The sequence below is a fragment of the Physella acuta genome, unplaced genomic scaffold (genome assembly GCF_028476545.2).
Source record: "Physella acuta isolate Inbredline_101_S28 unplaced genomic scaffold, ASM2847654v3 ptg000223l, whole genome shotgun sequence".
Taxonomy (NCBI): domain Eukaryota; kingdom Metazoa; phylum Mollusca; class Gastropoda; family Physidae; genus Physella; species Physella acuta.
Window position 1 is genome coordinate 658,796 of NW_026731742.1, and position 16,688 is coordinate 675,483.

Sequence of the window (16,688 nt, forward strand, 5' to 3'; positions counted from 1 at the left end):
CAACAGATACAGATTTAGCTAGTTGTACCAACAGATACAGATTTAGCTAGTTGTTGTACCAACAGATACAGATTTAGCTAGTTGTTGTACCAACAGATACAGATTTAGCTAGTTGTACCAACAGATACAGATTTAGCTAGTTGTACCAGATACAGATTTAGCTAGTTGTACCAACAGATACAGATTTAGCTAGTTGTACCAGATACAGATTTAGCTAGTTGTACCAACAGATACAGTTTTAGCTAGTTGTACCAACAGATACAGATTTAGCTAGTTGTACCAACAGATACAGATTTAGCCAGTTGTTGTACCAACAGATACAGATTTAGCTTGTTGTACCAACAGATACAGACTTAGCTAGTTGTACCAACAGATACAGATATAGCTAGTTGTACCAACAGATACAGTTTTAGCTTGCCCCAATGTTGAGAGTGTGTTTAGTAGTCCCCAGCATAGAGCATGCACATCCAATAGAACTTGTATTCTCTGTAGTTTGTAATCAGTATACTCATCTTATTTATGATCACCTATAAACTCAATTTAAAAAAAATACTAACTTAACATGAGTGGATTCTAAATTTTCCTTTTATGCAAATGGTATTTAAAGTTCCATCTGTTCCATAAAGTATCTCAGTGTTTTAAAACAGAATCTTTTTTGTTTTTATTTGTTGTCATCAAAGTTGTTCTGGTTGGGTGAACTTCCATATCACCATGACTTCACATAAATGCTGCAGCAATGTTGCTGTGATTTGACTTCACATAAATGCTGCAACAATGTTGCTGTGATTTGACTTCACATAAATGCTTCAGCAATGTTGCTGTGATTTGACTTCACATAAATGCTTCAGCAATGTTGCTGTGATTTGCCTTAACGTGCTGCTGTTAAATACATGACCTACCTAGTTTCACTACAGTAGCTGAAAATATTTGCTTCACAAACTCTTATTCTTTCTGCAGTTGCGGCGTAAATCCATTAAGGTATCTCTGTCTATGTCTTTGTTTCATTTTGTCTAACTCTTCTACTGCTACTGGTGCTTAACTCTACTGCTACTACTGCTTAAAGAAATATTTATTAAGGTTAAGAGAAATTACAAAGTGTTTTTTTTCTTTTAGTGTAAGATTAAGTCAATTTTTCTTTTAGTGAAAGATTAAATCAATTTTTCTTTTAGTGAAAGATTAAATCAATTTTTCTTTTAGTGAAAGATTAAGTCAATTTTTCTTTTAGTGTAAGATTAAGTCAATTTTTCTTTTAGTGTAAGATTAAGTCAATTTTTCTTTTTAAAACAACATACTGAGGGTGTATTCCAGTCACTTCGTTTGTTTACTTTTTTAATTTTGAGCAAAAGTCACTAAGTTTTAGCACAAAGTTTTTAAACTTTGAACAACAAATTACAGGTTGAAGTTTCAAATGTTGAAAATATTCTTAAAATTAAATTTCCTGTTACTAAATTAAGTTTTTGTTTGACAGGGAAAAAAATATTTTATTCCTACAATTTAGTTTTTCACATGCTATGTTACCATAAAGCTTAGTTTTAGTCTTCATGGTCAAGTTAATAGAAATATGTAATTTACAATTTTCTCTTAATGGTCAAGTTATTAGAAATATGTAATTTACAATTTTCTCTTGATGGTCAAGTTAATAGAAATATGTAATTTACAATTTTCTCTTTATGGTCAAGTTAATAGAAATATGTAATTTACAATGTTCACTTGTATGTCAGGTTAAGGGAAATTAGCCATTTAAAGGCTGGCTTAGTTTTCACAGCATGAAATAACTTGGTGGATCCCATCCCAAAACATTTGAGTCCCATAAAGTTTGTGACATTCTAGTTCACTCTGTGATAGTTAAGTCTAGTTTAGTTGGGATAGTTAAGTCTTGTTTAGTTGGGATAGTTAAGTCTAGTTTAGTTGGGATAGTTAAGTCTTGTTTAGTTGGGATAGTTAAGTCTTGTTTAGTTGGGATAGTTAAGTCTTGTTTAGTTGGGATAGTTAAGTCTTGTTTAGTTGGGATAGTTAAGTCTTGTTTAGTTGGGATAGTTAAGTCTTGTTTAGTTGGGATAGTTAAGTCTAGTTTAGTTGGGATAGTTAAGTCTTGTTTAGTTGGGATAGTTAAGTCTTGTTTAGTTGGGATAGTTTAAGTGTAGCAGCTAAAAAATGGACACAGCCATAATTTCTGAATGTACATCTAGCATACACAACATCTAGCATACACAACATCTAGCATACACAACATCTAGCATACACAACACCTAGCATACACAACACCTAGCATACACAACATCTAGCATACACAACATCTAGCATACACCACATCTAGCATACACAACATCTAGCATACACCACATCTAGCATACACAACATCTAGCATACACAACATCTAGCATACACTACATCTAGCATACACAACATCTAGCATACACAACATCTAGCATACACTACATCTAGCATACACAACATCTAGCATACACAACATCTAGCATACACAACATCTAGCATACACAACATCTAGCATACACAACATCTAGCATACACAACACCTAGCATACACTACATCTAGCATACACAACATCTAGCATACACCACATCTAGCATACACAACACTTAGCATACTCAACATCTAGCATACACAACATCTAGCATACACAACACTTAGCATACTCAACATCTAGCATACACAACACCTAATCTTTGGTTGGTGACATTTTCCACCTCCCAGCTCACTAACAACTCTATGCCTTCCACTAACAGCTCGCTACCTGCCACTAACAGCTCGCTACCTGCCACTAACAACTCGCTACCTGCCACTAACAACTGTATGGAGCTAATGCTATTTTTAACATGGACAGATCATAAATTAACCCTGTGGACTATATCTAAACTCTTTGGTCAAAGATTCATAAAAAAAATAACTGATGGTGATTTACTTTGTTCGAATGGGGCAGAGTGGGGGCTTTAATGTGGCATGGTGGGGGTTCACTGTTGCAGGGTAGGGCAGAGTGTGGCTATTTTGTGTGGCCTTGACCTTATTGAAGAGTTTTTGTGCTGTAGTAGCTTTGTGTCCTTGAACTAACTGACCCTCCTGTGTCTAGGCAGCACCAATGATGACCACAGCAGTGCACTCAGTAAGTTGCTGTCTGAGCATGAGTCAACCCTTGTTGTTGTATCACCCACCTTCCCCCCTGACCCACCTTTAACCCCCCTGATCCACCTTCAACCCCCTGACCCAGCTTCACCACCTGACCCACCTTCACCCCCCTGACCCACCTTCACCCCCTGACCCACCTTCACCCCCCTGACCCAGCTTCACCCCCCACCCCCCTGATCCACCCCCCCCCCCCTGACCCACCTTCAACCCCCCCTGACCCACCTTCACCCCCCCCCCCCCCCTGACCCACCTTCAACCCCTGACCCATCTTTTATCAATCCCCTGATTCATCTTTCTCTCGCTCATCCCTCAAATAATCTTTCACTTCAGTTCCATCTGTTGTCAGTCAGATTAGTCCTCTTAATCTATCTGTCCCCAATCCTTTGACCCACCCCTGCCTTAGTTCCTTGACATCCCCTGTCCCCCAATGCCCTGACCCATCAATCCATTGATCTCTCTCTCTCAATTCCCATTCCTCTATGCTTACCATATACCCATTTATGTCCCCTGCTAGAGACAAGAAATACATTTGTAACCTAATGTACCAAGAGTTATTTACATGTTGATACATTTGTAACCTAATGTATCAGGAATTATTTACATGTTGATACATTTGTAACCTAATGTATCAGGAATTATTTACATGTTGATACATTTGTATTGTATCAGGAATTATTTACATGTTGATACATGTGTAACCTAATGTATCAGGAATTATTTACATATTGACACATTTGTTGTCCAGAACATAGTTCTCCAGCCTGCTGCTAATGCCTGCTTGCACAACCTTTTTTGTGTGCACATCTTTGTTGCTTTTATTGGCAGTTAGATCCAACACTCCATCACCAAACACCATCACCAAACACCATCACCCACCCTCAATCCCTGAACCCATCTTGTCTTATGTTAAATCACCAATGGTTTAAAACTTAAAACATTTTTCAGCTTCATGATTTCTTTAACCATTGGTGCTATTTTAAAATTTGACGAGTGGAAAGTTAACTGTCATTAGAATCATGTGTTGCAGGCCTATTCCAACTTCCTACCCTTTGTTACAACCTAAGTTATTCTAAATGCCAACCCTTTGTTACAACCTAAGTTATTCTAAATGCCAACCCTTTGTTACAACCTAAGTTATTCTAAATGCCAACCAGCTGATTAATATTATCAAACATCTCTGTCTCAAAACAGATGTTTTTGTCAAATTGTAAATGTTGATCATATTTCATTAATCTATAGTGATTAAATGTTGGTCATATTTAATTAATCTGTAGTGATTAAATGTGGTTTAATTTGGCTGTTAGTGTTAGCCAATTATTATTATTAATTGAGCTCTTTTAATTAGGTTAGCTGCTAGTTATGATTTTGGCTATTACTTTGGTCAAAGGATTGAATTAAATAGTTTAAAACCACAAAGGTATAATCCCACATATTTGATTCAACATATTTGTAGATCAATGTAACTTCAGTATTTCTCACATGATTACTTCACTTTCAACGCTTATCAACCCTGGGACTAAATTTTACTTTGATTGGTCCACTGAAGGCATGTTGACAGTGTGAATGTTTGTGATTGGTCCACTGAAGGCATGTTGACTGTGTGAATGTTTGTGATTGGTCCACTGAAGGCATGTTGACAGTGTGAATGTTTGTGATTGGTCCACTGAAGGCATGTTGACAGTGTGAATGTTTGTGATTGGTCCACTGAAGGCATGTTGACTGTGTGAATGTTTGTGATTGGTCCACTGAAGGCATGTTGACAGTGTGAATGTTTGTGATTGGTCCACTGAAGGCATGTTGACAGTGTGAATGTTTGTGATTGGTCCACTGAAGGCATGTTGACAGTGTGAATGTTTGTGATTGGTCCACTGAAGGCATGTTGACAGTGTGAATGTTTGTGATTGGTCCACTGAAGGAATGTTGACAGTGTGAATGTTTGTGATTGGTCCACTGAAGGCATGCTGACAGTGTGAAGGCCTGTGATTGGTCCATTGAAGGCATGCTGACAGTGTGAATGCTTGTGATTGGTCCATTGAAGGCATGTTGACAGTGTCAAGGCCTGTGATTGGTCCACTGAAGGCATGTTGACAGTGTGAATGTTTGTGATTGGTCCATTGGTTGACAGTGTGAATGCTTGTGATTGGTCCATTGAAGGCATGTTGACAGTGTGAATGTTTGTGATTGGTCCATTGGTTGACAGTGTGAAGGCCTGTGATTGGTCCATTGAAGGCATGTTGACAGTGTGAATGTTTGTGATTGGTCCACTGAAGGCATGCTGACAGTGTGAAGGCCTGTGATTGGTCCATTGAAGGCATGCTGACAGTGTGAATGCTTGTGATTGGTCCATTGAAGGCATGCTGACAGTGTGAATGTTTGTGATTGGTCCACTGAAGGCATGCTGACAGTGTGAATGTTTGTGATTGGTCCACTGAAGGAATGTTGACAGTGTGAATGTTTGTGATTGGTCCATTGAAGGCATGTTGACAGTGTCAAGGCCTGTGATTGGTCCACTGAAGGCATGTTGACAGTGTGAATGTTTGTGATTGGTCCATTGGTTGACAGTGTGAATGCTTGTGATTGGTCCATTGAAGGCATGTTGACAGTGTGAATGTTTGTGATTGGTCCATTGGTTGACAGTGTGAAGGCCTGTGATTGGTCCATTGAAGGCATGTTGACAGTGTGAATGTTTGTGATTGGTCCACTGAAGGCATGCTGACAGTGTGAAGGCCTGTGATTGGTCCATTGAAGGCATGCTGACAGTGTGAATGCTTGTGATTGGTCCATTGAAGGCATGCTGACAGTGTGAATGTTTGTGATTGGTCCACTGAAGGCATGTTGACAGTGTGAATGTTTGTGATTGGTCCACTGAAGGAATGTTGACAGTGTGAATGCTTGTGATTGGTCCACTGAAGGCATGCTGACAGTGTGAAGGCTTGTGATTGGTCCATTGAAGGCATGTTGACAGTGTGAATGCTTGTGATTGGTCCATTGAAGGCATGCTGACAGTGTGAATGTTTGTGATTGGTCCACTGAAGGCATGCTGACAGTGTGAATGTTTGTGATTGGTCCACTGAAGGAATGTTGACAGTGTGAATGTTTGTGATTGGTCCATTGAAGGCATGTTGACAGTGTCAAGGCCTGTGATTGGTCCACTGAAGGCATGTTGACAGTGTGAATGTTTGTGATTGGTCCATTGGTTGACAGTGTGAATGCTTGTGATTGGTCCATTGAAGGCATGTTGACAGTGTGAATGTTTGTGATTGGTCCATTGGTTGACAGTGTGAAGGCCTGTGATTGGTCCATTGAAGGCATGTTGACAGTGTGAATGTTTGTGATGGGTCCACTGAAGGCATGCTGACAGTGTGAAGGCCTGTGATTGGTCCATTGAAGGCATGCTGACAGTGTGAATGCTTGTGATTGGTCCATTGAAGGCATGCTGACAGTGTGAATGTTTGTGATTGGTCCACTGAAGGCATGTTGACAGTGTGAATGTTTGTGATTGGTCCACTGAAGGAATGTTGACAGTGTGAATGCTTGTGATTGGTCCACTGAAGGCATGCTGACAGTGTGAAGGCTTGTGATTGGTCCATTGAAGGAATGTTGACAGTGTGAAGGCCTGTGATTGGTCCATTGAAGGCATGCTGACAGTGTGAATGCCTGTGATTGGTCCACTGAAGGCATGTTGACAGTGTGAAGGCCTGTGATTGGTCCATTGAAGGCATGCTGACAGTGTGAAGGCCTGTGATTGGTCCATTGAAGGCATGCTGACAGTGTGAATGCCTGTGATTGGTCCACTGAAGGCATGTTGACAGTGTGAAGGCCTGTGATTGGTCCATTGAAGGCATGCTGACAGTGTGAATGCTTGTGATTGGTCCACTGAAGGCATGTTGACAGTGTGAATGTTTGTGATTGGTCCATTGAAGGCATGCTGACAGTGTGAATGCCTGTGATTGGTCCACTGAAGGAATGCTGACAGTGTGAATGTTTGTGATTGGTCCATTGGTTGACAGTGTTAATGCTTGTGATTGGTCCATTGGTTGACAGTGTGAATGCTTGTGATTGGTCCCTTGAAGGTATGTTGACTGTGTGAAGCCCTGTGATTGGTCCACTGATACATTTGTTTTTGTCCAGATAACCCAGCAGGGCAAGAAAGCCATGTCTGGCATCAAGACCAAGTTCACTGAGGTCAGCTGGTGCATTGTCATATATGTTTCTTAGTTCACTCATTCCAACCACACCTCACACCACATCCCACATCACATGCCACACCACACATACATCACACCACTTCCCACACCTTACATCCCGTCCCACACCTCACATCACATCCCACACACCTCATCCCACCCCACACACCTCATCCCACCCCACACCTCACATCCCACACCTCACACCACATCCCACCCCACACCTCACTTATCACACCACATCCCACACCCTCACTTATCACACCACATCCCACACCCTCACTTATCACACCACATCCCACTTCCCATCCCACACCTCACTTATCACACCCCATCCCACACGTGACATGTTACATGTACAACTTTGAAATGATTCTCCTCTCTGCATGTCCTGACTTGCTCTACTAACCCTACCCTACCCTACCCCAACCAGTTAACTGACGTAGAAGAGAAAGACGTGTTTCGCCCATCTGGTGGGCTGGTCCACGCCAAGCCCAAGTCTCTCCGACAGATCTCAGCTGTGGAGCCGCGCTCAGCCAGGGTAAGTGCTTGGTCTTGGTGGCTCAAAGGTCAAGTTATGGAGGTTCAAGGTCAAAACTGTTGAGGTGAAAGATCAACAGTTTAGAGTCAACACACTAGGCTAAATGTATACACAGTTAAAAAGGTCAACTTGCTTAAGGTGAAAGGTCAGCACTAAGGGTGAAAGGTCAAGTTTAGGTATTCCACCTTCTCTTAGTTGTGAATGTTTCAATGTAAAATTTTTCTCTACAGCCACCACGCCCTCCCCCACCCAACAAGTCTTTCAGTAGACCAGAGAGCAGGTGAGATTTTTTGTCCCATTTTTTTTTATTGTTTTGTTAAAACTTGACTGTTTCACTTTTAAAAACTTGACTGTTTCACTTTTAAATCTTACCTTCACAAAAAAAAGATTATTCTTCCCTCATTGAATGGCATTATTCTCCCCTGACAGTAAAGTCTGATGACCTCCCCCTTACAGTAAAGTTTAATGAGCTCCCCAGACAGTAAAGTTTGATGACCTCCCCCTTAGAGTAAAGTTTGATCACCCCCCTCCCTGACAGTAAAGTTTGATGACCTCCCCCTTAGAGTAAAGTTTGATCACCCCCCTCCCTGACAGTAAAGTTTGATGACCTCCCCCTTAGAGTAAAGTTTGATCACCCCCCCCCACCCCCAACAGTAAAGTTTGATCACCCCCCTCCCTGACAGTAAAGTTTGATGACCTCCCTCCCTGACAGTAAAGTCTGATGACCTCCCCCTTACAGTAAAGTTTAATGACCTCCCCCTGACAGTAAAGTTTGATGACCCCCCTCCCTGACAGTAAAGTTTGATGACCTCCCCCTTAGAGTAAAGTTTGATCACCCCCCCCCCCAACAGTAAAGTTTAATGACCCCCCCTTACAGTAAAGTTTGATGACCTCCCCTGACAGTAAAGTTTGATGACCTCCCCCCCCCCTGACAGTAAAGTTTGATGACCCCCCCCCTGACAGTAAAGTTTGATGACCCCCCCCCCCAGACAGTAAAGTTTGATCACCCCCCCCCCCTTACAGTAAAGTTTGATGACCTCCCCTGACAGTAAAGTTTGATGACCCCCCCCTGACAGTAAAGTTTGATGACCCCCCCCCCCCAGACAGTAAAGTTTGATCACCCCCCCCCCCCTGACAGTAAAGTTTGATGACCTCCCCCTTACAGTAAAGTTTGATGACCTCCCCCCCCCCCTGACAGTAAAGTTTGATGACCTCCCCCTTAGAGTAAAGTTTGATGACCCCCCCCCCAGACAGTAAAGTTTGATCACCCCCCCCCCCCTGACAGTAAAGTTTGATGACCTCCCCCTTACAGTAAAGTTTGATGACCTCCCCTGACAGTAAAGTTTGATGACCCCCCCCCCCCCCCCCCAGACAGTAAAGTTTGATCACCCCCCCCCCCTTACAGTAAAGTTTGATGACCTCCCCCTTAGAGTAAAGTTTGATGACCCCCCCCCCAGACAGTAAAGTTTCATCACCCCCCCCCCCTTACAGTAAAGTTTGATGACCTCCCCCTTAGAGTAAAGTTTGATCACCCCCCCCCCCCCCCAGACAGTAAAGTTTGATGACCCCCCCCCCCCAGACAGTAAAGTTTGATCACCCCCCCCCCCCCTTACAGTAAAGTTTGATGACCTCCCCTGACAGTAAAGTTTGATGACCTCCCCTGACAGTAAAGTTTGATGACCTCCCCTGACAGTAAAGTTTGATCACCCCCCCTGACAGTAAAGTTTGATGACCTCCCCTGACAGTAAAGTTTGATGACCTCCCCTGACAGTAAAGTTTGATCACCCCCCCCCCCCCCCTTACAGTAAAGTTTGATCACCCCCCCCCTTACAGTAAAGTTTGATGACCTCCCCTGACAGTAAAGTTTGATCACCCCCCCCCCCCTTACAGTAAAGTTTGATGACCTCCCCTGACAGTAAAGTTTGATGACCCCCCCCCCCAGACAGTAAAGTTTGATCACCCCCCCCCCTTACAGTAAAGTTTGATGACCTCCCCTGACAGTAAAGTTTGATGACCTCCCCCCCCCCCCCTGACAGTAAAGTTTGATGACCCCCCCCCTGACAGTAAAGTTTGATGACCTCCCCCCCCCCCCCCCCCCTGACAGTAAAGTTTGATGACCTCCCCCTCAAGTGTGTTCTCTGGCCCTGCAGGAGCCTCCAGCCTGATGAGATCCATGATGACAGCCAGCTGAGGCTGAGCTACCACACAGTGGACGTCAGTCTGATGGGGGACCAAGACATCCAGGCCGCCATCTTTAGGTCAGCCAGCGCGGAGATGCTGCCCAAACACTACACTGAGGAAGGCGAGGTATAATTAGTCAGTCCCTGTGTGGGTCACCCAGTCCCTGTGTGGGTCACTGTGTGGGTCAGCCAGTCCCTGTGTGGGTCAGCCAGTCCCTGTGTGGGTCACCCAGTCCCTGTGTGGGTCACCCAGTCCCTGTGTGGGTCACCCAGTCCCTGTGTGGGTCACCCAGTCCCTGTGTGGGTCACCCAGTCCCTGTTAGGGTCAGCCACTCCCTTTGCGGGTCAGCCAGTCCATTTGTGGGTCAGCCAGTCCCTGTGCGGGTCAGCCCTTTATGAGCCCCACATTTCTCCCGCAGGTCTCCAGTGGTTCCTCCTCCGCCCCTTCCAGCGACTCGGTGGATGAGTGTGACAGCAACATCATCCCATTTGATAAACTTGGCAGCTCAGAAGAAGGTAAATCATTTCATTTGATAAACTTGGCAGCTCAGAAGAAGGTAAATCATTTCATTTGATAAACTCGGCAGCTCAGAAGAAGGTAAATCATCCCATTTGATAAACTCGGCAGCTCAGAAGAAGGTAAATCATTTCATTTGATAAACTCGGCAGCTCAGAAGAAGGTAAATCAACATCCCATTTGATAAACTCGGCAGCTCAGAAGAAGGTAAATCAACATCCCATTTGATAAACTTGGCAGCTCAGAAGAAGGTAAATCAACATTTTATTTGATAAACTTGGCAGCTCAGAAGAAGGTAAATCATTTCATTTGATAAACTTGGCAGCTCAGAAGAAGGTAAATCATTTCATTTGATAAACTTGGCAGCTCAGAAGAAGGTAAATCATTTCATTTGATAAACTCGGCAGCTCAGAAGAAGGTAAATCATTTCATTTGATAAACTCGGCAGCTCAGAAGAAGGTAAATCAACATCCCATTTGATAAACTCGGCAGCTCAGAAGAAGGTAAATCAACATCCCATTTGATAAACTTGGCAGCTCAGAAGAAGGTAAATCAACATTTTATTTGATAAACTTGGCAGCTCAGAAGAAGGTAAATCATTTCATTTGATAAACTTGGCAGCTCAGAAGAAGGTAAATCATTTCATTTGATAAACTTGGCAGCTCAGAAGAAGGTAAATCATTTCATTTGATAAACTTGGCAGCTCAGAAGAAGGTAAATCATTTCATTTGATAAACTTGGCAGCTCAGAAGAAGGTAAATCATTTCATTTGATAAACTTGGCAGCTCAGAAGAAGGTAAATCAACATTTCATTTGATAAACTTGGCAGCTCAGAAGAAGGTAAATCAACATTTCATTTGATAAACTTGGCAGCTCAGAAGAAGGTAAATCATTTCATTTGATAAACTTGGCAGCTCAGAAGAAGGTAAATCATTTCATTTGATAAACTCGGCAGCTCAGAAGAAGGTAAATCAACATTTCATTTGATAAACTTGGCAGTTCAGAAGAAGGTAAATCAACATTTTATTTGATAAACTTGGCAGCTCAGAAGAAGGTAAATCAACATTTCATTTGATAAACTTGGCAGCTCAGAAGAAGGTAAATCATTTCATTTGATAAACTTGGCAGCTCAGAAGAAGGTAAATCATTTCATTTGATAAACTCGGCAGCTCAGGAGAAGGTAAATCATTTCATTTGATAAACTCGGCAGCTCAGAAGAAGGTAAATCATTTTATTTGATAAACTTGGCAGCTCAGAAGAAGGTAAATCATTTCATTTGATAAACTCGGCAGCTCAGAAGAAGGTAAATCATTTCATTTGATAAACTCGGCAGCTCAGAAGAAGGTAAATCAACATTTTATTTGATAAACTTGGCAGCTCAGAAGAAGGTAAATCAAAATTTTATTTGATAAACATGGCAGCTCAGAAGAAGCTAAATCAACATTTTATTTGATAAACTTGGCAGCTCAGAAGAAGCTAAATCAACATTTTATTTGATAAACTTGGCAGCTCAGAAGGTAAATCAACATTTCATTTGATAAACTTGGCAGCTCAGAAGGTAAATCAACATTTCATTTGATAAACTTGGCAGCTCAGAAGAAGTTAAATCAACATTTTATTTGATAAACATGGCAGCTCAGAAGAAGGTAAATCAACATTTCATTTGATAAACTTGGCAGCTCAGAAGAAGGTAAATCAACATTTCATTTGATAAACTTGGCAGCTCAGAAGAAGGTAAATCAACATTTTATTTGATAAACTTGGCAGCTCAGAAGAAGGTAAATCAACATTTTATTTGATAAACTTGGCAGCTTAGAAGAAGGTAAATCAACATTTCATTTGATAAACTTGGCAGCTCAGAAGAAGGTAAATCAACATTTTATTTGATAAACTTGGCAGCTCAGAAGAAGGTAAATCAACATTTTATTTGATAAACTTGGCAGCTCAGAAGAAGGTAAATTAACATTTTATTTGATAAACTTGGCAGCTCAGAAGAAGGTAAATTAACATTTTATTTGATAAACTTGGCAGCTCAGAAGAAGGTAAATCAACATTTCATTTGTTCCCATGCAAACTTTTAACTCCCAAAAAAAAACGCAAACAATGGCAACTGTTGAGAATGTTGTAGTTCTTGTTTCAGCTGCCATTGTCAGCTTGAGCGTTGAGGTGAGTGTTGCCACACCAAAGTGTTCAGTCTTGGAAATTTATCTGCTTTTAGATTTGAACTTTGAAGTTTTGCCCCGAGACATGAAGGAGATGAAGGACAGAACCAGCCTGCATCAGTCACCCCACAGGCACTCAGTCATGGCAGGTCAGTCAACTCACACTGTGACAAGTCATGTGGCCCTAGTTGGTACTTTTAAGTCATGTGGGACTGGGTCAAGTCATTTTAAGTCATATGGGACTGGGTCAAGTCATGTTGCTCTAGTTGGTACTTTTAAGTCATATGGGACTGGGTCAAGTCACTTAATGCTTATAATCTAGTCAAGGAATTCACTCATTCACTGATCCAAACCTAATCTAGTCAACTGATTCACTAATCCAAACCTAATCTAGTCAACTGATTCACTAATCCAAACCTAATCTAGTCAACTGATTCACTGATCCAAACCTAATCTTGTCAACTGATCCAAACCTAATCTAGTCAACTCATTCACTAATCCAAACCTAATCTAGTCAACTGATTCACTAATCCAAACCTAATCTAGTCAACTGATTCACTAATCCAAACCTAATCTAGACAACTCATTCACTAATCCAAACCTAATCTAGTCAACTGATTCACTGATCCAAACCTAATCTTGTCAACTAATCCAAACCTAATCTAGTCAACTGATTCACTGATCCAAACTATTTGATTTCAGGAGAGAAAGTCTACCAACCACAAACTGATCAATTGATCCGAGTGCAATCCGATAAACTTATCCGACCTCAGTCAGACAAACTTATCCGACCCGCCACCAAGATAGCACCAGCCAGTGACATTACACCTATAGCCCCACCCAGGGGTAAAAAGAACAAAAGCAATTCTAGTCAGGGCGCCCCACCAGCCAGCCCCGGGTCAGCTCAGGTCTCTCCCCGACCCCTCCCTCGCTTGTCAACCAGTGGCGCCCCACCCCAGGACGCTCCGACACAAAGTGTGCAGGACGCACCGCTCATCAAGTTTGATTCCACCGAGTCAGAAACTACAGACTCGGATATCTTTGATCCACTGGCGTCCTCCAAGTCAGCAGGCAAGACAAGCGGCGGCGTGCTAGAGGACAGTGACTCGGACACAGTGGACACAGTGGAGGTCAGGCTGTGGGACAGGAACAAGGGAAGCCGCGTCTCACTGACCAGGTCAGAAGCCTTCAGACGCGAGACTCAGCTGCTGCGGCCAAGTGTCAAAGGTGACGACCAGGATTTAATGAGACTGGGCAAAGATTCCACCACCGAGTTCTTCGACCCGCTGGCCACATCCAACAAGTCCAACTCCTCAGATGGCTGTTCTGACGGAGCAAAGATTGATCCTGTTGCATCTAGCCACACACCACGTAGAGAGAGTTCAGATCTTCTGATGCACGAGTGGTCAGTTGCTTCACTGACCAAAGGACCCAACATTTCCATCCCAGTGGGCATCATGCCTCTGCGGCAGACCCACGCCAACAACCCGTTTTTATCCTCACACCTCCCCTCCCCCCACCAGTCCCCTGTCCACCAGTCCCTGCCCACAGCCCCACCCCACCTGTCCAGTCCTATCCTGAGACCGGGGGTCTACACCACAACCCAGCACAGCTTTCAGCGCTCCAGCCTGCCCTTCACGTCTTCTCCAAACCCACATATGGCTTCACCAGGCAAGCTTCCAGCCAAGAGTTATGCCCCTTACTCGCGGCCCCAATCCGCCATGCCTGGGCAGAACAACAGCATGGCCAACACAAGTTTTGGGCCATCCACTGGGTCCAACAGCATGGCCAACACAAGTTTTGGGCCATCCCCTCTGACCCCAGGTTCCACCAGCCACCCCTCTAGCGCCAGGAGTAGCCCCACACCCGTGTCTCTCAGATCTTCGCCTGCCATGACCTCTAGTAAAGCATCAGACACGTTCAGTGATCTCATAGACATTGACTTTGGTGGCACCAAACTGAACAATGCCCCTGGTCACCCAGACAAACCCCAACAGTCAAAGTGGGAAACTTTTGAATAAACTGCTAGAAACTTTGTCAATTCTCTCACTGGCACATTTGTTCCAACATACATGGCCATATCTATGTTCAGTACCAAACTATGTCTGGTCTTTGTGGAGTTGGTGGAGTGTTGTACACGTGTCTGGTCTTTGTGGATGTGTTGGCTACATGGGCATGTCTTTGTGGATGTGTGGGCTACATGGGCACGTCTTTGTGGATGTGTGGGCTACATGGGCACGTCTTTGTGGATGTGTGGGCTACATGGGCACGTCTTTGTGGATGTGTGGGCTACATGGGTCTGTGTGGGATACATGGGCACGTTTGTGTGGATGTGTGGGCTACATGGGCACGTTTGTGTGGATGTGTGGGCTACATGGGCACATCTGTGTGGATGTGTGGTATACATGGGCAAATGATTGTCTGAAATGATTGTCTGAGTGGACCACAGAGAGTGCATCAAAAGCTTTGTGATTTCTACCTGTTGTCAACAAATCTTGTGGTTTGATGACACCATGCTAAGTAACCATTGTTGTTTTCAGCTACATATCTTCAGCTAACGTAGTACTCTTGTTTGAGCCAATAGTTATTTTTAAACTTCTTTTGAACTGACTTTACCCTGTCTAAAGTAACCTAAGCCCCTTTTTTGTACATGTAAATGAACCTAAGCCTATGTTGTACATATTAAATAAACTTTGCTTTATATTTCCTGTGGGGAAACTGGTCAATGATGGTGTCAGTGGGGAAACTGGTCAGATGATGGTGTCAGCATTTTTCTGACCAGTGAGTCTACATTTTATGCTGGCTTTGTCAGCCTCGTACCGGTACGTCAAATTTTTACGTGTAGTTATTTATTGCCAGGCTCTGTATGAGCTGTAGCTTTGTATGTGATTTCATACGTAGTCAGAGTTAGGCAATTCTTTCTCTATGTGATATTTCTCGTGTTCTAGTTGGTCAATCAGTATTATCATGAAATCATATTTAGATCAACCATCATCAGAACTGTGAGGCCTAGTGGTAGAGCGCTTGACTGCTAGCCCAAAGTTGGTGAGTTTGGATACTGGTTTGGACTTGCTCTGACAGGGAAAGGTGAACACACCATCCCTTCATATGCTCAGGTCAAGAAATCTGATCTCTACTTCAACTAGTTCATGTGCCCGACAGGTCTGAATGGGGAAATTTATCATCAGATCAAACTATTTTGTGTAGTAAGGGTGCACCTTGTATGTTGTGTGATTTGGACCAATTAGTTCACTCCATTTTCTAGACTGCCAAAATTCTGTGTGAAAATGATACGTTGGTATTGTTTAAAAGATTTGTGAATGAAACCTGAATGCCATTGTTGGTGGCTGGACCTTGAATCATGTACAGTCAATCATCATTACTACAGATGTTTGTATTGTGTAAAAGATTTGTGAATGAAACCTGAATACCATTGTTGGTGGCTGGACCTTGAGTCATGTACAGTCAATCATCATTACTATAGAGCTGACAGCAATACTCACTTCTTCCTTTACCCCATCTTGTCAGCTGCACAATTATTTATTTCTGCATCAGCTGTACCTGTGGTCACATGTGGGTCAGCTACCCAATATCTGTAACTATTTTCTCTGCTTTACAGATTAGTTTGAAATGCCGTCATGTTTTGTCTCCATAAACTTATAAGGGGGATATTTTAAATGAATCCATGTTTTATGAGAGTTTAGGCAACACACTTTCCATTGAAATAATTTATGTATCTTAAGTAGCTTTGTGTGTAGTCTAATCTAGCATGGGGAGTTGAGCTTATTCTAGGGGGTTGAATAAAAAAGTTGGATGTTTTAAATTGATGAAATAAAAGATTGGTCACAACTTGACATACTCAACACTTGTTGATCATTTACTTTCTCTATTGTGGAGTTCAGTGGCATAGTGCTTTCTTTTCTTGTCTATGTAATAAATGTTGGATCAATATTGCA

General features: G+C 42.6%; 1 protein-coding gene across 4 annotated transcripts in view; it reads left to right on the plus strand.

Annotated features, from left to right (window-relative positions):
* Positions 1-16,587, plus strand: part of LOC131937849 (DENN domain-containing protein 1B) — a 28,458-nt gene extending 11,871 nt beyond the window's left edge. The window contains exons 17-24 of one of the 4 annotated variants that reach the window (XM_059295527.1): positions 958-978; positions 7,277-7,330; positions 7,766-7,873; positions 8,104-8,153; positions 10,024-10,180; positions 10,473-10,569; positions 12,765-12,881; positions 13,435-16,587. In XM_059295527.1, coding sequence (XP_059151510.1) covers positions 958-978; positions 7,277-7,330; positions 7,766-7,873; positions 8,104-8,153; positions 10,024-10,180; positions 10,473-10,569; positions 12,765-12,881; positions 13,435-14,753 — 1,923 coding nt within the window. In that variant the 3' untranslated portion in view covers positions 14,754-16,587. Of the gene's footprint in view, positions 1-957; positions 979-3,089; positions 3,123-7,276; positions 7,331-7,765; positions 7,874-8,103; positions 8,154-10,023; positions 10,181-10,472; positions 10,570-12,764; positions 12,882-13,434 lie in introns of all 4 variants that reach the window. The other 3 variants (XM_059295526.1, XM_059295528.1, XM_059295529.1) reach the window with 3 other exon arrangements.
* Positions 16,588-16,688: the final 101 nt, after the last annotated feature.